This window comes from Lepisosteus platostomus, chromosome 8 (assembly GCF_059453375.1).
Source record: "Lepisosteus platostomus isolate fLepPlt1 chromosome 8, fLepPlt1.hap1, whole genome shotgun sequence".
NCBI lineage: Eukaryota > Metazoa > Chordata > Actinopteri > Semionotiformes > Lepisosteidae > Lepisosteus > Lepisosteus platostomus.
The window spans coordinates 3,905,597-3,926,629 of record NC_142618.1 but is presented as its reverse complement, the minus strand read 5'-3'; the positions used below and the strand labels follow the sequence as shown (position 1 = coordinate 3,926,629).

The window sequence follows — 21,033 nt, the reverse complement described above, 5'->3', positions numbered from 1 at the left end:
CCGCGAGGTACTGAAAAGGCAACAAAAGAGTGTTGAAACCAATAATTAAAGTGCCAACATTGACATTACTAATGCGTATGAGAATAATTGATATGGAAAACTACATATTGCAATTATTATTAATGCATTATTAATGTGTAATAATATAGCCATATTAACATTACCCTTAGACTGCTAGGTTTGATTTAGAATAACTAATACGAAATTGACTTGTTTTCAAATTCTCTGAAAACTCCGCAGACCGTGATCCTGTATTCAGCAGCGTCTTGTAATAGTGGGGAATGAGGATAACAGGACCATTGCGGACAAGATCATCATCAAATTAATTAAACATCACCTTTAGATATTCTACCGTCCTCACTAACAGAATTAAAGGAATTTACACTCTTTGCTTTTTTCCCATCAGCCAGGGAAACACTATAGCAATACGGTGTGCAGTAGTTTCACAGACCTCTATTAGCGCTGATCTTGGACTACCTAATGGCGATTTCAAGTGAAAACGGCCCTGCTGTGGGTGTGTGCCCTGTGATGGACTGGTGTCTTGTGCCTGGTGCTTGCTGAAATAGACTCTGGCTTCCCTGTGGCCCGGAGCTGGATGAAGTCGTTATAAAATTGACGGATGTATAATGGGTAGTTGTTTCTTATTGCTGTTATTATGATGATGTGATAAACATGATTATGGGTATATTTCCACATCATCTTTCTTGAACATGTGTTCTTGGGACTCAAAAGGCAAAGATGCAATCCTCTGAGCTCAATAACATACTGTAAAAAAATTCTCTGCCAAAACAAACATCACACAAAAAGTAAATATGAGCATTATGGTAGCTTCTCACATAAAAATAGAAACAGATTGCATTCTCTCAAAACATACCGGATGCTTAAAGGTGAATAATTTCGAGCTTGAAAAACAGCTTTCATGAAACAAAAGAGATCAAAATACATGTTTGCATTCTTGCCAAACAACACCAAGGCACTGGATTATATATCAGGCAAATACATTTGATCATGTTAGTTTAAGATAAAAGGTTAACAAAAACAAGTTACCACATACTGTTTGGTGAGCATTTGAATGTTCTTTAACATTGGAACGTTTGCCACTGTTGTTTAGCATATACATTTGGCAAGCTTCAGTGATTTCAAGAAAACCATTAATTTCAGGCTGCAGACTCAGAAGCAGTATCAGAGTGAATGATGGGTATTTGGATGAATTAATTACACCAGATGTGCATCAGTGAAGGTGAGCAATGACAGGATCAATACCTTCCTCATGTCTTCTTCAGGCCTTTTAAACACAGCATTGAGTGTTAAATTAGGCCCTCTTTTTATCAGCATTCATCTGTATTCCGTAAAGGTTGGCTGCGAAGGCATCTGAAAGCAAAAATTTAGGGCAAAACCTTATTCCCTCTATAATGTATAAACTCGTACAAACTGTAATATTTGTATTTCTAATCTAGTGAGCAGGTGATTAGTGGGAATTAGAATATTATCTTGTTCCTGAACCTTCACTATGATATGCCATATGTGCAGTATATGGTCCAGAAGAAAGATTATATCCTAAGTCCCACCAATAAACCTGTTCTCGAGATTAGAGAGACAGGTCCTTCAGACGTCACACGGCTCTCCTCCTCACTGAGAGCTGGTGTGTGGGCAGTGTACTGGCACACTCTGGCTGCTGTCACGTCATCCAGGTGGGGCTGCACATTGGTGGGCTTACCTGTAAAGCTCTTTGAGTGGAGTGTCCAGAAAAGAGCTATATAAGTGGAAGGAATTATTATTAAGACTGCAAAACTATGAGAAAGTACAGTACACTTAAAACTGAGAATAGGAGGCACTTTTTAAAATAATGGATTGTGGGAATATGGGACATTCTGGACACCCTGACCTTGAGGAATCAGTTAGATGAGAGCAGAGTGGTGGCTCTGTGGCTCAGGATCTGCGCCTGGAAGTTTGCCGGTTTGTATCCCTCAGCCAGCAGAGGAATCCTCCTCCGTTGGGCCCCTGAGCAAGGCCCCTAACCCCAACTGCTCCAGGGGTGCTGTACAATGGCTGACCCTGCGCTCTGACCCCAAGCTTCTCTCCCTGTCTGTGTGTCTTGTGGAGAACAATCTGGGGTATGTGAAAAGACATTTTCCTAATAAAAGAAATTGTAAATGGCCAATAAAGTGATCTCATATTTTATATGAGATTCTTGGAAAAATTAGCAACTGAAATAAAGTAGATGAGCAGGAAAAGTGTCACGATCGCTAACCCCTCCTCTTAAGGGAGCTCCAGCCCTTCCTCGTTCCCTCCCATTGTTTGCACCTGATCCCTATTCCCGTTCCACCTTAAAAGCCAGGCGCTGACGCTCATCCGGAAATCTGATTTCCATATCGTGCGAGTCCGGGACCTGGAGGCGCCTGGTCCCGTTAAGGTTTTAACTCCTGTTCCTGTTCCCTGTCCGCCGGTTCCGACCCGGCCTTCGTGGTTTTAACTTCGTGTTTTGATGGATCTCCTGGTTTTGGACTTTCTCGTGTGTTTTTGGATACTCTATGGATTACTCTTTGGATTGTTTGCCTCGGCCACACCTTCCCCGTGCACCAGCGCACTTTGGACACGCCCCCTGTTTTCAGCCCCGTATCCCTGCATAACGTTTTCCCAGTGTTCCCCCACTTCGTCTGATTGTGTCGTCCGCATAGGGTCTGGAAAGAACTGTTCGTTACAAAAAGGCTACCTTTGCTCAGTGGTCTATGGTTCTGTTAATAATATCGTACAATGTACAGTTACTGTGTATGTGTAATAACATCTGATAGCAGAAGAGCACACACGTAAAAGGCACACTGACTGCCTGACACAGAAAGGGTGCAAAATCATGAGCCGTTACAACCTATTCATGATGCATGTGCCTAGGTTTCTCTCATAACTGCTGGTTTTCTTGAGCTACCAAGAAAACATCTCTTTTCATGAATTAGCTTTGTAACTTCATGGCTAAATTAAAGAGACAAAGATAATGGAAGCTTACCAAAGTTTTGATAACAAAGTTAGGCTTTGAGGTAAATTGAAAGCTTCTGTATTGGTAATTTGCTACTTTCTGTTGCTAGGTAACAATTGTGACAGGAAGAACAGACAATACTTGACACTTTATGAATTAAGAATTAACAACTCCAGGGAATAGATCAGTGACCACAAAATTAAGATGAAATTGAATGAAGAGTGAGTCTTTTTGTCAGAATATAGAATTGTGTCAGAATCTCCAATGAAAACGATTGATAGTTTATGGGATTCCAACATTAGCATATAAAAACCCCACTGAAAATTTTAAAATAAATAAAAAAATGTCTGACATCTTAAAGAAAACATTTTCCATTTATTGTTCATAAGGCATATATTTTATTTTTTTAAAACAAAAGTTCATGGTCTTCAGCGTAAATGGATATACACAGTAAGAACTTCAAGTTCAAATGAATCATACGCCATTCTACACTTAAAAAGGGAAACATTTACATTGAATTGAATTAATCCGATGTAAATAAGACAAAGAAACACATGGATGTTTACACTTGAGAAGCCATTTGACCCCTCTAGCTGTGTTTGGTTTTCAGTAGCCAGTCGACCCAAGGAACTCATCCGTCTGTTTCTTGAAAGCAGAGATCACATTGTATAAAGAAGTGCCTCCTGTTCTACGTTTGCTATGTGCTTCCTCATAGTTTAGAGTTTGGACTAAGTCCACTGGGTTCCCTTTTTCTGAGCCATGAGGATTTTTAAAACTTGGAACAGATGCTCTAATAGTCTGCTGTGTTTGGGACTGAAAAGAGTCTGTTCTTTCTTCCGGTTCTGTTTAACCTCCAGTATCTGTTAGAGCAGAACTTTCCCTGAAGAACAGGAGTGGATCGGGTTCCTCTGTTCTTGGCTAATTAAGAGATCAGCAATATCCATTTTGCAGCTGTGACCAGAATTGTACACACTCTTCACACTCATGTTCTGGTAGTACATTGGACACATTTTAACTTAGTATCTTTCCATCTGTCCATTTTCTAGCTGCTCTTCCAATTCAGGGTTGAGGGGGAGACAGAGCCCGTATCAGCAAGCAATGGGCACAATTTAACTTAATATTCTCTGATTTAAATTCTACCTGTTCAACTACATTACCCAACATTTTGTTTTCCCTTTTTATCGTACCTGCAAGTAGTCTAGAAGGTGAACATGACGTCACAAAGACACAAAGACATAAGCATTTCTCCTACTTATGACAGGCTTAATTTTTTTCTCCACACCTAAAGAAGCCTCCACAGCTTAAATGTTATGTTTATTTTCTTCTCTGTTCAGCATGGAATAAACCTTTACTTGGTCCTTCTAGGTTCTAGGTTTACATTTTTGCTACCTGTATATTACACTCTGCATTTGACATATTAAACAGCTCCTTCCAAGTGCTTGTCTGCATTTGAATTCTATATAAATTATTTTGAATATTCTTTGCAGCCTCACTTAATTTATACACGTAATTTTCCATTTTTGATTTTTGGCATCATCTGCAAGCCTGATTAGTTTACTAGTCTAGAATGGAGATCATTGATATGTATTAGATAGAGCAGTGGTTCTAACATGAATTCCCGGCACTCTTGTGATCTCAAGTTTTTCCAGTGCCTGTAACACTACTGCCTGTCCTGAGCTAATACTATAATATACTGTAGAACTCTCAGCCGGGACTACTGTGTAGCATTTTGATCCATTGCTCTGTGCTCTTTCTCTTCCTAGCGTCAGTCTAACGCAGTCGCTGCCGGAGCACGTCGAGTCTGGCTTGTTGTCAGTGTGGACACCCGGCGGAGCAGGAGAGTTGGACAAAAATATTATAGAAATGTTCTTATCCTCAAATATCCGAAATGCCGTCTCGTTTACGGTGAGTGCAGTGCCTTTTTTTTCTGACACTTTCTGGTGAAAATAATGGACATATTTTTAAAACGGCTGTATTTGAAAGCTTTTGTAAAGATATAGGCCCTTAATTGTCTAACATGAAGGACAGAGGGAAATATGCTACGGTGACCTTCACATGAGGGCAAATGAATAAAATTGCTTTTATTTTCATGTGCAATGGGTAATACTTTAATACGTCCAGGTGTTATATTTTGTTTAAATGTATATGTTTACTGAATGGGCGGTGAACCCACAAAAACGTAGCTCTGCCCGTGCCTTACCCTGCGGACTGGAAGTGTTGTGACAGGCAGTGGACTGGTATCCGGTGATGAAACTGGAAAGGGCGGTCAGCTGTATAAAGAAGTAGGTTTTATCCAATTAGATATACGGCACTTTGTGGGCCTCAAAATGTCTTTAGGTTTCATAATGTCGTTGGTGTGAAAATGATCACGGAATAAGATGTGAAAAATATTTTATTCTGACTTCTACTGTGTATAGAAGATTTTCAGCTTTACAGTGCACGATATTTCAGTGCACATGTCTTTGAGGGTGTGAAGCACACAATATGAGCTGCTCGAATTTTAAGTTTAGGCTTCTTGCGTTCATGTGAATAAAGTATATTATCATCTGCATTGTACTTCGTTTGAATCTCTCAGGCGCTATAACTTGACGCGAATATTCATCTGCTAATAACAGACACTAAGAATAGTTGAACAATAAGGAATAGTTTGAGCCCATCGCTGTACTGCTATGTTTTTCTCTCTTTTTTTTTTGCAGACCAGGCAGATTCGCAGCCTGCATAAGACTGCTTTGCGCTCTGGGGGAGGAGGAGCGCTCTTTGTGGTAAGAACTTACAATGTTTTAATTTTAAACACTACTGGGAAACTTGGCCCCGCCGTGAGTGTGAACATGCTTGTGTCTGTGTGTCCTGTGATGGACTGCTGTCCTGTCCAGGGTGTGTGAGTGTGTGTGTGTGTCCTGTGATGCACTGGTGTCCTGTCCAGGGTGTGTGAGTGTGTGTGTCCTGTGATGGACTGCTGTCCTGTCCAGGGTGTGTGAGAGTGTGTCCTGTGATGGACTGCTGTCCTGTCCAGGGTGTGTGTGTGTGTGTGTGTGTGTGTGTGTGTGTGTGTGTGTGTGTGTGTGTGTCCTGTGATGGACTGCTGTCCTCTCCAGGGTGTGTGAGTGTGTGTGTGTCCTGTGATGGACTGCTGTCCTGTCCAGGGTGTGCGAGAGTGTGTGTGTCCTGTGATGGACTGCTGTCCTGTCCAGGGTGTGTGAGTGTGTGTGTCCTGTGATGGACTGCTGTCCTGTCCAGGGTGTGTGAGTGTGTGTGTCCTGTGATGGACTGCTGTCCTCTCCAGGGTGTGTGAGTGTGTGTGTCCTGTGATGGACTGCTGTCCTCTCCAGGGTGTGTGAGTGTGTGTGTCCTGTGATGGACTGCTGTCCTGTCCAGGGTGCACCCTGTGTTGAGCCTGTTGATTTTGCACTACAGTAGTTCAAGAATAAGTTTAAGTTTATGACTGCTAGTCGGTTATCGGCTGGGCTGTTGAAACTGATAGTGGGTTTCAGAGTTAAAATGTATTACTTTTAAGATTGGGAATGAGTTATCCCCAACTACATCAGTGTTATGCTATTTCCTTATGTGCCTAAACACTGTATGTGTATGTGTATCGGTCATAAACGGAAGACAGCTGTAGGAATGTGCACGCCTTTATTCCGGGACGGGCTGTGGCCCCCCCCCAGCTCTGTCCAGGATAAAACAGACATCAAACAGCCAAGTAATTGCATCTCTATACATTACCCAACTACAAACATTTTGAATAATGGAGTACAGTAAACCCTCCATATTCATGAGTTCAGCATTTGCGCTTCTGTGATTTAGAGTAAGTGTGGGCACTCACTGGTGCTTCATCATCCACAGGTCTGTTTCTCCCGAGCTGCGTTGGTCTCTGCAGTAGAGGCAACTGTAGTTTATGTGGAAGTGCATCATGGACTACACTGTAGTTATCCAGGCTCTGTCAGGAAAGATTTAGATATATGTAGTATTTACATCTGTTACCAGAGTGATGCCCCAAAATAATAACAAAATAGCCTCAGTGGTCCCTTACGTTATCACGCCCTCCATTCTCGCAGACAAGGAAAGCTAAAGGAATTAGGAGAAACAGAACCGGATGAACCGCAGGGGCAGCAGGAGAGTGAGATGTCTGAGAGGGAAGGGAGTGAGCACACATTTTCCATTCCTGTCTGTTATCACTGTGCTGCAGTAAACGTGATCAGAGTATGCTAGCGCTGCGTTTATAGTAAAAACAAGATGTAAAAAGTAAAGAAAGTATCCTCTACCAAGAAGGAAAATTATATATCATAAAGGTGATCTAATTTATTTGTTTGCACATGCCATTAACTTGAATTGTAGGGGGGAAATAATACTTCGTTTTAAGTTCATCCTCATTTAAAACGCTTGCGACCAGTAAAAACGAGAATTTCGTGAACAGTTAGCAGTTATAACAAAAATATTCCTACGGAAACGCTGGTTTCATGAGCTGCAGATCAATGCCCTATTTTCCCCTCACCCATTGATAACTGCCACAGTTTGTTTAGACAGCTCTAGATAACCAATTCTAACCAAATGATCTTTTAAAGGTAGTCTACTTTTATTGGTAGGGTATTTCAAGAACAGGTCGGTTACTGTTTTGTCAGTGTGTAATATATTCCAGTGTTTTTTAATGTCATGGCTTAGTTTTCTTCTTTCACCATGCGTGCTTTCACGTAACTTCAGCACCGGTTCTCTTCAGTCTGACGCTGTTGTAGCTCCCTGCTTTACTGACATTCTCCAGCAGGGGAAGCTCATATTCCTTCTAATCCCAGAGCACTGCTGGCCTTTGCGTCCAGTGAGTAATAGGGTTTTAATATTTTTAAATCGCAACAGAAACACTGGCAATAGTCCCTTTGTTATAATGTACCCCGATCGGTCATCTATTAAGATTGATCAACATTACCTAGAAGCAGGCTGAAAACAGGGAAAGCTAAATATGATGTACCGAAATACAGGGTGACAATCGCAACCTTTTCCTCTCCTCAGTGATGAATGTTTCTTTCTGTGTGACGAGGTACAGAAAGATATATTTGTACAGGTTGTGTTGAAATCTGAGTGTTCAAGTTCACATTCTAGAATTCCAGCTGGAATCCCCCGTCGCAGCCTCTGTGTGGAACTCCCCCCAGTGCTGCTGTAGATGTGTGGGGCGGGAGAGAGACGAGGTGGGATGTGAAATTCCCCATGCACTGTTAATGTGTTGCACAGACTCGGGGAGGAAAAACAGAGTGAATTTGATGAAATCGTAAATAGCCTGTGAGCAAGCACACTGACAGCAACACATGAAGTGTATAAAGTGCCCTGAGCAAACAGATGTGTTCAATAGCAAAGGGTACTTAGAGTAGCCAGTGACTTTACTAGGCAGGCAGACTGATGTCAACTTTATGGGGCGCTTTAAAATAAAATTACCAATCCCTTGTTTTGCATTAAGAGATTAATTAAATTGCATTTTAGGTGCTGCTACATCCAGTACCTTCCTAAACTTTTGGGACACCAAAGTCTAAACTGAGCTTTTAACAATGAATACTAATTAAAAACATTTCTCATAAAAACAATATGACTGCCAGGTACAACTCCTAAATTATCCACCCATCCATCCTTTTTCTAATCACCTTATCTAACACAGAGAGCAGGGGAGCTGGAGACTATCCTGGCAAGCAGTGACAGCATCACGTTTTAACATGGCTTTGAAGAGTGGTCTCAAAAACAATGAAGTGAGGTAGCTTGATATAATGTGACACCTCTTTAATTTTAGCCAACAGCAAATAACCTGACAAATTGGGACACCTGTCAGTCAACTGTCTACATATTTTGGCTCCATCAAAATAAACAGGTTCAACACCGTCACTTTGTTGTATTGACCCAAGAGAGAAGAACAGACTTTATTAAAAAAGTAATTGAGGTGTTAAGAGTTTGCATGTTCTCCCTGTGTTTGTGTGGGTTTCCTCCGGGTGCTTCTGTTTCCTCCCACAATCCCTGGACGTACTGGTAGGTTAATTGGATTCTGGGATGACTGGACCTGCTGGGAGTGTGTCTGTGTGCCCTGTGATGGACTGGTGCCCGTCCAGGGTGTGTCTCTCCAGGATGGGCTCCGGCTCCCCTGCGACACTGAATTGGAGAAAGCTTTCAGGAAATGGATGGATGGTGATGGTTAGCTTCAGATTTATAATAATTAACAAATTGATTGTCTGAATCGGCCCTAGTTAAAGACTTACTTCTTAATGTATACATTTTTCTGTATTGCCCATTGATTTCCATTTAGTATAACTATTCAATATAAATAGTCTAGCCAGTCTGGTAGGCTATTCAACTGAAAATAAAAGAACATATATTTTTTGGGGGGGGTTAGTATCTACCTTGATTTTTGTTATTGTAAAATGCAAAATATTGAAAATATGATTAGAATGAAATTGAATGAATTGATAATTGTTACTCGACAATTTTTATAGGTGGTTTAATAACATGATGATTATTACAACAGTATTTGCTAACTAGTTTTTTTTATGTTGATGTATCCAACAATAATAAAATAATTAACAATTCAGTGGTGCATACAAGAATTTAATATTTCACAGAACGGGAAGGGATGTGTTTTAGAATTAAATGTTTTCTTTTGGGATTTACAAAATACGGTATTATGATTAACGAACAGTGTAACGGTGAGGCTTTTCAGTGCACAGTGTTGGGGTGTGCAAACGCGTGTGTGTGCCAGTCCATCACAGGGTGTTCAGTCCAGGGTGTGTTCTTACCTTCCATCCTGTGCCTGCAAAGACACAGGATGCAAGACACAGAATAGCTCAGACACAGAATTGCCACGTATAGTTCCCATTGTGTTGCTTTGGAGTCTTCCTAATGTACATCCAGTTATTGTCAGCGTGATGAGGAATCTGGAGAAGAAAAGATCTCCGAGTGTTTTGGCATTATGTAACTCTGGGAAGAACAGAGGCAATCCTGCAGGTGAAGATAGCTATGACCATAAAAGTTAAAAGTTGCAGACCTGAGTGATGAGACTGGAGAGCGGAACAGAACGAAAAAAGAAATTGGTGTCAAAGGTGATGAGATGGATTGGATTCTTTTGAGAGCTGTGAATTGTGTTTCCATATGTGAGCAGACTTTGCTTTTCCTTCATTCAGATAAAAGATATCTCTGGTCTGTACTTAAAAGCCAACTCCGCCAGTTCCCCCTGTGATTTAAATAGTTTAATCTCTTACTCACACGTGCTTGGATTGAAATTTTAAAGGGCACGATTTCCTAACGTTGTAGATAATTATATCTACAATATTATATAATAACACTATCTGACAAAGAGTTTCTGGTTTGACAGCAACAGTGCTATCTGAGGCATTGTACATAAGCAAAGAGCGGCTCGGTTAGTGTTGTGCGTTATTTTAATGTGGACATTTGTGAATACAGAAATGATCGGTTTATATAAATATCTGGCCTTTGCTGGGTGTAGAAGTCTTGAAAAGCACATGTAAATGTCCTGTTGGAGCCAAGGTGACCACAAAGCAGGTTGTTGTTGGCAAAAACCTTTTACCCCGAGAGGGAAAGCTAAGGAATGTCATGAGGGGGAAAAAGGACGTTGCAGTTGGCAGCCTGTGTCTCGTTGGGAGGAGTATCAGTAAAGCTCTACATCATGGGCTGTCAAAGTAAACACTTTACGGTTTTGTACTTCAAAGGCTTGTAGAATTGAGAAGGAAAACCTATTCAAGAAAGGCAGTAGAAGTACCGCCTGTGAGTTTGGCACAGCAGACGCAGACACTCGGCCCCCGCCCTGAGCCTTGTTTATTTAATGAGTCAATCAGATTCCGCTAAATCCAATGAGTAACTAACAAAACATGTGTGAGAAAGCAGCCCTTTTAAAACAACAACAACAACAACAACAACAAGAAGAAGCTGTGGCATTATAGCAGCTCCTTCTCCCCTGGGCCTTTTCCGTTGTGGCGACATTTTATGAGGTGCAGAAAAGCGATATTTCCAGTAGACGTTTTAGCCTACCTCCCTGCTGGCTAGCTCTTAAGAGTCAGGCTGTGCGGCGTACTGTATGTTTCTGACCTTTGCCCTTACTTGAGCAGTGAACACCACTGTAATAGAGAGTCATTTGCCCTTTCTACAGGGGCTGTAGAAGCTCTCAAACGCCTTTTTTCCGGAAGATCAGATGCTCGTCTGTACTGCGGGGAGCATCGATCTTCTCCCCCACAGAGTTGCCCGTCTCGCTGCTCCGCTGTTGTTACCCACCCCCTTGTGGTTCTTGCAGACCCCCTGATCATCAGGGGCTGGATTTTGCACTTCTTCACAGCCTTGGGTACGAGGGAAGCACACGGGCACACCTCGAGGGGCACAACTGCCCTGTGAGCAGGACACGACAGAGCATCAGGTCACCTGGAGATTTTATTTCGCCAGCTTCTGCCCGTTGTCTCATGGGAGATGTCCGTGCCACCTTTCCGAGCACACCCTTTCTCAGGAGTCCCACAGGGTGTCCTTTATTTGGGTCCGGGTACTTACTTCAGCCATCTGTGCGTTTCAGCAGCTGTTTGCTGTTTGTTAATTGGTTCTGTTTTATCAGCACAGGGACACCCCTGAGAACAACCCAGACACCCCTTTTGAATTCACCCCAGAAAATCTGAAGGTAAGAAGAGCCCAGATCCGTCAGAATATATTTAAAACCCCACTTTGTTTCACAAAGGAGAATGGTCTTCCTGCATGTGGCTTCTGTGTTTTCAATGTTTAGAACAATACTATATTAAAGACCAGGACATGGGTGTAAAATTTAAAGTTCTGTCACTAAACACAGATATATGAATAGATTTTCCTTTAACTAAACCAAATAACTAGCTGTGCTTTTGTGAGACACTAGTGATTGCAAGCATCGTTTGTAAAAGCTTTTGTTTGACATTGTCTATCATTTATTATGCACCTTAAGGTGAGATGTCTAGTAAAAGCTAGGGTGACCTGTAGTTTTTGTAGCCATTCATGATCTTCCTTTATTGGTTCTGTATAAATCACATTAAAACTGTCCTTTACAGCTGACTTGTGCTTATGCTGTACTATTAATGACAAACAGATGGTCGTAGTCATGGAGTTTTAATTACGCTTGATCACCTTGAGTTAAATACTTGAAACTGGCATTCTCTGTGTTTCAGAATGCTGTGTCTATGATTTTTATATAGATCAAATTGGGCAGAAGGTATAAATTCACTTCGTACTGGAATACCGATGCATATGTTGACTTAAGAATTAAATTTGAGCCCCATGGAGATCAAAGATCGAAATAACGCTATTTTATTACATCCTAGCTAGGCTAAACTGAACTTCAAGCTTTTTAGACATAAACTAATGACAGTCATTACAGCTTTTTTTGTGATAGAAGGAAAAGGCAGTATGCCTTATGTTTGAAACTTCAAAAGGCGTGAGATTAAAAATAAACATTCCAATTTAGTGTTTGTTATCCATTGTATTATGAAAAAAATAAAAACTGACTTTTTTTAACGGGAACCCCCAAGTTGAGTGACTGTTCTCAAGAAGGAGCTCCAGAGCGGACGCGTCCAGTACTGGCGTGCTACAGCAGGACTAAATCCTGCCGGAAAGATGCCAGATTTTCTCTCTCTACTTACAGTCGTACAAAGTGGATTTAACACCACACCTCTGTCTGCTAGCTGGAAGTGTGGGAAGGGACTTGGAACTGATGGGGGGGGGGGACCGAACTCGCGCGTGCTGCGTATCTGGAGTTTTTTTCTGAACTCGTGCGGCCATGCCTCTTTCCCCCCCGAGAGAGCCGAGGCGATTGTGCAGAACTACCCGGACGGACACCAGGCCGCGGCGACCCTCCCCGTCCTGGACCTGGCGCAGAGGCAGCACGGCTGGCTGCCCATCTCGGCCATGAACAAGGTACGCAGGAAGTCTGGATACGGGGCGGTGCGGGGAAGTCTGTGCGACGGATAGGCGTCCGTGGGGTAGGCTGGTCCACGCTCTTCTTGTTCCCGCCCCAGGAAAACACCACAGAGTTTCAGTCTTTCCACTGCTCGTTTGTTTGCAGAGCTCCTCATGGGTTTTTGTGACCCCCCCCAACCTGGTGTGGGCGCACCAGAACCTTACATGAACATGAAAGCAAAATTACAAATGCACTGCCCGTTCATATACCGATAACCATGCAAGTATATACAGATCCCGAATATGTTGGCATTTGTAAATAAACATTATCCTTAAATAAAGACACCATGACTTGACACTTGTTTTTGATCACCTCTCACAGGAATATTCAGAATCCAGTTTTGTTTTTTGTTCCCTCCACCCCCCCCCAATGAAGAAGACATGCTCTTTGATCAGTGTCCCTTGGAGTTTTGTGTGCACGCAGACCGTCACACTTCCAGGAAATGAAATGTGCATTTTGTCGGGTCTTGGCTGGGGCTTGTGGTTCTTTCCACTAAAAACACCCAACCTGCGACTTCAGAGTACTGTGAGATTTACGTCTGGTTTGCACTTGAGTCTGAGCAGTGGCATGTTGTTAGGCTTCCAGGTGGCGAAAGAATGCAGAATGTTTTAAGGATTTCTTCCCGTCCCCGTGTGCCACAACACAAACAGCTTTATACAAGGCAGGTGAGCCACTGAACATGTTAGGCCAATTGCCAAGGATACGATAGCCAGCTCACAGGCATCCCTTCTTCACGCCGAGATGCCTGTACGAGCTCTGTTTACGAGCCCTTTTCTCCACCCACAAACAAGCTAATTGAAACTTGGCACATGTCGCAGAACAACAACAGACGCTTTTCGTAAGCTGATCGTAGAAATCATGTGCCGATAGCAAAGACACTGAGGTGCAATGAAACTTTAAAGGAGAGTGGATGATCCGGTTACTGTAGCTCTTTGTAGCTGCACCTCAAATAATCTGGAGGAAAATCGAAAGTATGAGAGTGCCAAGCCTTGGCCAAATTAAAAAAACAAGGGAAAGAGAAAGAACAGGGAAGAGAATTAATACAAACGATTTATTCTGCATTATTCAGAATTTATTCTGTATTACAGTTAATTGAACTGAACTGGGTACACTTTGCCTCTTGAAACTGTCTCAAATGTTAACTTGGAAATAGAATTGTACAGTTCAAGAACTCCAATGTTGTTTTTTTTTACAGGAAACCTTGCAATTATCTGCTTTTACAGTATTCATTACTTTATTGATTTGGCAACAACATTTCAAGAACACAATGTTTTTTAATAGTAGACATAAATCTTAACATATAATTTAATTCAACACCATTCCAGATTATCAGTATGTATCCCCAAAGGATTGCTTAAGGAAACAATAGGCTGGAACTTCTGATTTTCATAAACTCATTTTCACTAGTGAATCCGTTTACTTAGCAATCAGCTTAGTGAACTCATGAAAAAATCATGGAACTAGAAATAAGTAAAACAAAAGAAAACATTTAATTATATATTTTTTTTAAGGGTTGAGTGTTTGGTTCTTCTCAAAACCAAACATGTTGCATCTTTGTAGCATCGGATATACTGTTGATAAGGAAAAGCGATACCCGTAAAAATAATTTTACAATGCCACACAATACCTGTAAAAATAATTTAACAACGCCGCACTCCTCATAAAGCTCAAGGAAAGCCAGCTTGCAAACTTAAAACCCACTCACAGCCTACTTTACATTAATGAAAAGGCAGAAACTTCAGAAACTACCATTTTGTGTTTGTTGGCCCACAATACCTGCAGTTATCAGAAACATAAGCTTCTTTTAGGTATAAACTTCTTAGGTTCCTGTGCTAATTATCTTTTCTGGTAATTTAACAAAGCCTTTTGTAGAACTCAACACTCGAGCTGGCCCATGCTGTCAGTGTTCTTTTGTTCCTCTGCAAGAGGAGGTCAGGGAGTTGGCAGGCGACTCGCATGCAGCTGCAAAGACAATCCGTCCTTCTGTATTCTGGGAGTTTTACTGTGCCAAGGCCCTCTTCAGGTACCACAGATCCCAGGCCCCTTGAACGTCAGGAAAGATGTCGCAGTATGATTGAGTGACTGCTGCTGTACCTCTTGATGCCGTCGTTTCAGGTGGCAGAACTGCTGGATGTGCCACCTATGAGGGTGTATGAAGTCGCTACGTTTTACACCATGTTCAATCGCAAGCCCGTAGGCAAATACCACATTCAGATTTGCACAACCACACCGTGCATGCTGTGCAACTCTGACAGCATCCTGGAGGCCATCCAGAACAAACTGGGTAAGTAGGAGAATTGTGTAATTTATGAATAATCATTTATTCAAAACATTGTTTCAGATATCACTTTGTATGGTAAGCGACAGTAAATGGTTATATTCATTAGACTTACGAAGGACCAGGCTTTCTGAAACAGACAATATTCTGTGCTGTCAAACCTTTGCATGCGTAATCCAGTCGCAGTCTGATAAATTCAACTGTACAAGTGAACGTAACTTTGCAGGCGACACTGGGTATTTGAACGTGCACAGCTGTGAAACGGCCTAAAATGAAAGGCAGAATTTTATTGCACTTCAAGATCATCTTTGCCATCTGTATGTCTCTAAGGCACCTGGCACTCTGCACCTAAAAGGGTGGTTTGTTATTAAGCCTACATGCAACAAGAAGTATCGAGTCACAGAAAACCACCCATTCAGTCCAAGTGAAATCAAAGCAAGCAGGTGCTCAGGCAGCGTGAAAACGGCCAAGACCCTAAGTCAATGTTAGGTGATACTGTTTGTTCCAGATACGAGACAAAAACTAGCTCTCTGGGGCTTGAACTTCACAGCTACACAACCAAGCGCTGCGATCCTTGAAGGTTTCGCACACACTGTCAGGCTCAACGTCTCAAATTCTCACAAGTGCGAGGCACTCCCTGCAGCATTTACCCGACAGAGGGTTCAGTCAATATCCAAAGCCCACAAAAGATCTGGAATGGACGGGGCCGCTTTAAAAAATGACTGCAGATCAAGAGTCCATGAGATCTTTCAGCAAAGCGCGTGTTTGTCCAGGGGGTTTAGGAAGCTAGGCTGGGGGAGCAGGTAGGTTCCACTGCAGGACCATATTTTAGGATCCTTCCAATTGAAACGTGGAAGGGAGTAGCATTGAGGGGGGCAGAGGGGGTGGGTGAAATGTTATTATGCGTTCGCCGTACCGTATGGAAACAACAATAAAAAAAACATTCACCACCACGCAAGGTGAGGTTTTCCAAGCGTTCTTCTTTTTAAGAACTGGCCTTTCTGTGCCCCCGAGCTGAAATGTTGGTTTTCTTGCAGGTATTAAAGCTGGGGAGAGCACACCGGACAAGCTGTTCACGCTGACGGAGGTGGAGTGCCTGGGGGCCTGCGTTAATGCCCCGATGGTCCAGATTAATGACAACTATTACGTAAGCGGGCCCCGGAAACATCGCCTCGCCTTTTAGATTCTCCAAAATAGAAGAACCTGGGTGTGGGCAGAAAGAACACAAGATTACGCAATCGTGGAAAAAGGATCAGTCCCCCCACCCCCCCTCCCCCCAAGGCCATGCAGTGTTTTTAGTTTATTTTGTAATATGGGCATAACCTATGGGCCTCATGAGTAAATGTCACTAAAAGCCCTGACACTTCCTTTTTAAGAATGTTTATAAATGCCATCAACCCCCCCCACATTGTTATGAGCAAGTACACCAGATGTTACATTTTTATTTACTTCAATTAAATAAGCACACCTGTTGAAGAAAACAAGCACCAATCCATCCTTTACCACTGCTCCCTTTTAAATATTTTTATTTCAGAAAAAACACATTTACATGTACAATATGACAGAGGCAGAAGGAGGGTATCCTTGTGACATTCTTAACTCAAGTTTCAAATGGCACGCTGGTCAAAAGTTAACTCCAAGGTTTGTGAATCCAAACGTTGGGTGCAGACTTAGCTTTACTGCTCATTTTCAACTTTCCCCATTTAAGGCTAGTAATGTACTGTACCTCTGCAGCTGAAATTTAATAAGATGAAGCGAAACGAGATCACAAGGCCTGTGTTGTCTGTTAATCACAGGCAGCTACATCCGACTAGAAGAATTAACAACAAAAAAGGATGTGTTAGTGGCAAATTAAAGGAATGCCAGGAAAAGGGGATAAACAAGCTGGGAGTTTCCCAGCAGTGCTCCGGAGCGCGACATTAAGATGGACATGCTGTTTCCTTTATTTTTCCAGGAGGACCTTAAACCTCAGGACATTGAGCAGATCATCGAGGAGCTGAAAAGTGGAAAAGTACCAGTGCCTGGTCCAAGGTACAGTGCATTACATTTTGTGAAGCATCAGCTCATGGAAATCTTTGCACAGCAGCAAAGAGGAACATGACGTCACTCGCAAAGCTGTCCTTCCTGCCGCTGGCTTCCCGACTTTAAAAGGCACTTCAGCTCCATAAAAATACCAAACACAAACAGTTGAGCAATAAGAATTGTTCAGAATAACGGACTTAGTCTGTAGCTCAATAGTGAAACTGCAACTCTGGATGTCACATCTGTTTCTCTTCAAGGTGCTGCTTGTATCTTGCATCATACTGAAAGATTTTAATATTTACAGTAAAAAAAAAAACTGTCCACTTAACCGCAAGATTCTCTCATCTGTAGGAGTTAGTCGTGCCTGTAGGATATTCTTAAGACCAATTATTGTCATGATGCAAATGTTGATCTGTGCTTTTCAAGGAGTGGCCGCTTCTCCTGTGAGCCAGCCGGCGGGCTGACGTCTCTGACAGGACCCCCCCCCGGGCCTGGGTTCGGCGTGAGACCGGATCTCTAATGGCTTTGATCGGGCCGGACGCCGGCGGCGCTGCCCCACTTCCGATAACTGGGGCTCCGAGAACATTGTGTAAATAAAGGATTTCTGGTGAAGAGGATCTCGTTTGCTTTATCTCGGTGCGCACAGACAAAATGCTTAGTCTGCTAGAGCCACATTTTTAAAAAGATACTGGTCCGCCAGTCAGAGAGCTGGTTCCCTTGCATGCTTTTTTTAATATACGCCATCACGTCACCACATCAGGTGGTGTTAAATGAAAAGGTAGGAAAGTAAAAGGCGGCAACGTCGCTATACAAACTACCTGCAGTAACTGCACAACATGGGTCGTTCAATTAACACCTCTGGAACCAACCTTAAAAAGACTGGGTATCTTTTAGTTTTCTGGATACAAGGAATACACAATCTCTTTATTGCAATGACAATTCATCATCCACAGCAGAACTAAAACAGTAGACTGGGTAAAAAAAAAAACTTTTGCAGTTCACAGCTATTTCATGCTGAAAGCAAACTTGTTTCAAAGGTTTACAGTCCTTTCTGTATAGGAGGATGAAGACCTCACATCATACAAAGTCGTGAATCACATTTAAATCAATAGGGAAAAGGTCTGTAAAATAACAGCTGAAATTATCATACTAGGCTAAACATGAAGATTGAGTTCCAGGAATGAAGAGAGAAAGTTGAAAAAAAAAAAACACACTGGACCCCATTCAAGCCAAAATGCACTTCAATGCCAAGTGTTTTTCTCATATTAGTATTAAATTAATAGTGTATTATTAGTAACAAGAAATGATTACGGCTATTCCAATAGCAATCACTGTGAAGACAAATGGCAGAAACTAGATGAAAATGCAGCCTGTGTAAACAGCTTTTGAGAGAAAACAACGGCTGTTTTGCAGATGCACAAGGTGCAAGCAGCTCTTCTGAAAGTGCGACTCTCCAATGGCTTCCCCCTAGTTCACAGTAACCCAGTGACTCATCACGCTCACATTGGTTTTACTTGAGCAGCTGGAACTCCTGTGGCCTCTAACCCCTGAAACCCACGTTTCTTTCACGCAGAACACCTGCTACAAAGACCACACATTCAAAGAATTTAAGGTACACTATTTTACCGATTACTTTTAATTCTAAAAATACATTTCCATAACTTAAAGGTTAACACTGAAGTCTAGGAGGGCAACTCTGAGTTTTAAAAGGCTTGCTACTCAGCAATGGGGGAAGATGACCAATGTTTTCTGTCATACCGAAAGTTTACTGTGGTCTTGAGTTTGTTAAATGTCATTTTAAACAAGGCCTGTGTAAGAAAAAAAAAACTTTTGCAATTCAAACCGCAACAGAAATTTTGCTTGCAATCATAGTGAAAATGATTTGGTGGTAAGAAATATTTCTCTAGGAATGTGACAAACAGGAGATGTCACATCAAAGAATTACAATGCCACTTGACATTTAAGTAGGAAAGTGCACATTAAGAGTGAGTTACGAGGCCACATCTAGGATACTGCTTAAATCGCCAAGTAGTGGCAGACTTACACAGTCAAAATGACCGCACGAGTGCATTAAAAGCTAATGTTCAGTATTTTTAGGAACAACAGAGTGGAGAAAACAGTTACTTTGATTTTCCAGGTTATATTTTAAAGTGAAATACAAGAGTGTGATATGTGTGATATCACAGACAACACTTCAGTGCTTCAGCCATGCTCATTCCAAAGTACTGACTCCCTAAACAAAACACTGCTCCTGCTCCTCTAGGGCATCAAAGATCACATCACACTGGAGGCTTCCTAACCTAAACCACTCGCATTTGAACACGTCTGAAAAACTAAAGCACTTCTGCCGGGGGTCACACAGTGATGAAACATGCACTGCAGATCAGTGGGGCGCTGATGCACTAGGAAACAACGAGTCTCTACGAAGAGAATCTCCTTTTGTCACTGCAGTGGACTTTGGCGGCGAAACCAACACTAGACTCATGCTACAAAAAAAAAAGGCAAAAAGACATTTCTTTAGAACAATTACAAGAGGGTGTTTGGCCCATCAGCCCTTTCTTGAAAAGAAGCCTCATCAACAGCTTCAGCGACATGACTGAGTAACTTGTTCCACACACCCACAGCCCTTTGTGTAAACAACTGCCTCATCTCATTAAAGGGGGCTCACGTGTAGTCCTTTTGAGAACAGCTACCTCTTTTTTTAAAGGGAAGAGGGATTCAAAAGGTAAAACCCTCTCCTCCACCTTCAAAAGAGATCATTTCAGTACGTGACCCTGAAATCTTGAGCTGTTGTAGACGATGTCCCTCTGAACACTGCTCACTGCCTGCCCACCCCCACACTCCCTGTGCTGACAGCCTGTCAACACGGCAGTCCTGGTGACCAAGGATGCACTAGGACACGGGTGTCACTTCACAACGTGCTACAAGAACTGTCCGCCACGGCGCTGGAGCGCAAAATAGCGACTCGGAAATAATAATTAAAAAAAAAGCAATCCTGATCCTTGATATGGCCGGGGGGAGCCGCTCGCACAGGGACGAGCTCAGCCGTGCAGCAGCAGCAGCAGCAGGACCGGTCTTCACTGAGCCTGCCTGCCGGCGCGCGCCTCACGTTCCCCTGCGCTGACATTTCCATTCCGCCCCACGCGCCGCCGTCTCGCCCCCCCCCCTTCCTCTCCTCTCCTCTCCTGCAGCACGGACGCGGCGCTCGCGGCTGTGACTCACGCCTGTTCCGCAACACAAACACAACGCCCGCCGGCCCGCGCATGCGCACTCCCCTCGCGCGCAAGGACACACACAAATAACACTGCGCCACAGGTCCGTCCCCCCACCCCCCACAGCGCCAGCCCCGAGGAGTCCGGGGTCCCGTGAGGCAGCACGGCAGGTACCCCCCTCGCCTGAAGCCCGGCCGCCGGGTCGCCCACGGGCCGCCGCCGCCGCCGCTCCGCGCGCCCCTTCCGCGCCGTTCCAGAACATTCCAGCCGCAGCCGAGCGCGGAGCGGAAGGGTGACGTCAGGGCGCCGGCGTCACTCACCCCCTGCTCGCCGCCCCGCAAGGAGCCGCCAGCCCGGTCTCCGCACTGGCCCCGGCGCGAAAAAAGACCTCCAAACCCTGCACCGTGCCCACTTGACGACCCCCCCCCACCCCGATCCGTCCTTAAACTCGGCTTTCAGCTCAGCACAAAGTCGGCCTCCGCTTTCATACTGCTTTCCTACCCCCGCCGGAGCTGCGGGTCAGAGGGAAGGGGGGGGGCGCCGCCGCGCAGCCAATCAGCGGCGGCCGGAGGGGGGTCACGTGGCCGCGGCTCCGCCAATGGGCGCG

The 21,033-nt window shown here is 43.4% G+C and overlaps 2 protein-coding genes and 1 long non-coding RNA gene across 3 annotated transcripts in view; 2 read left to right on the top strand and 1 right to left on the bottom strand.

The window, feature by feature from the left end:
* The first annotated feature begins 4,716 nt into the window (after positions 1-4,716).
* On the top strand, positions 4,717-17,826 carry ndufv2 (NADH:ubiquinone oxidoreductase core subunit V2). The gene is made up of 8 exons (XM_088642093.1): positions 4,717-4,876; positions 5,668-5,733; positions 11,550-11,612; positions 12,755-12,871; positions 15,030-15,198; positions 16,230-16,339; positions 17,147-17,223; positions 17,641-17,826. The coding sequence occupies exons 1-8, from the start codon at positions 4,835-4,837 to the stop codon at positions 17,732-17,734; spliced, it is 738 nt and encodes a 245-aa protein (XP_088498219.1). The 5' UTR covers positions 4,717-4,834; the 3' UTR covers positions 17,735-17,826.
* Positions 16,702-21,011, bottom strand: LOC148655527 (uncharacterized). Its single transcript, XR_015940704.1, has 2 exons — positions 20,601-21,011; positions 16,702-19,700 (listed from the first exon to the last, which is right to left on the bottom strand). It is a non-coding gene; the product is annotated as an uncharacterized LOC148655527 (long non-coding RNA).
* ankrd12 (ankyrin repeat domain 12) overlaps positions 20,508-21,033 on the top strand; it is a 51,664-nt gene continuing 51,138 nt past the window's right edge. Inside the window, exon 1 of the mRNA XM_088642081.1 lies at positions 20,508-20,596. The gene's annotated coding sequence lies outside the window, so the exon portion shown is untranslated. The remainder of the gene's footprint in view (positions 20,597-21,033) is intronic.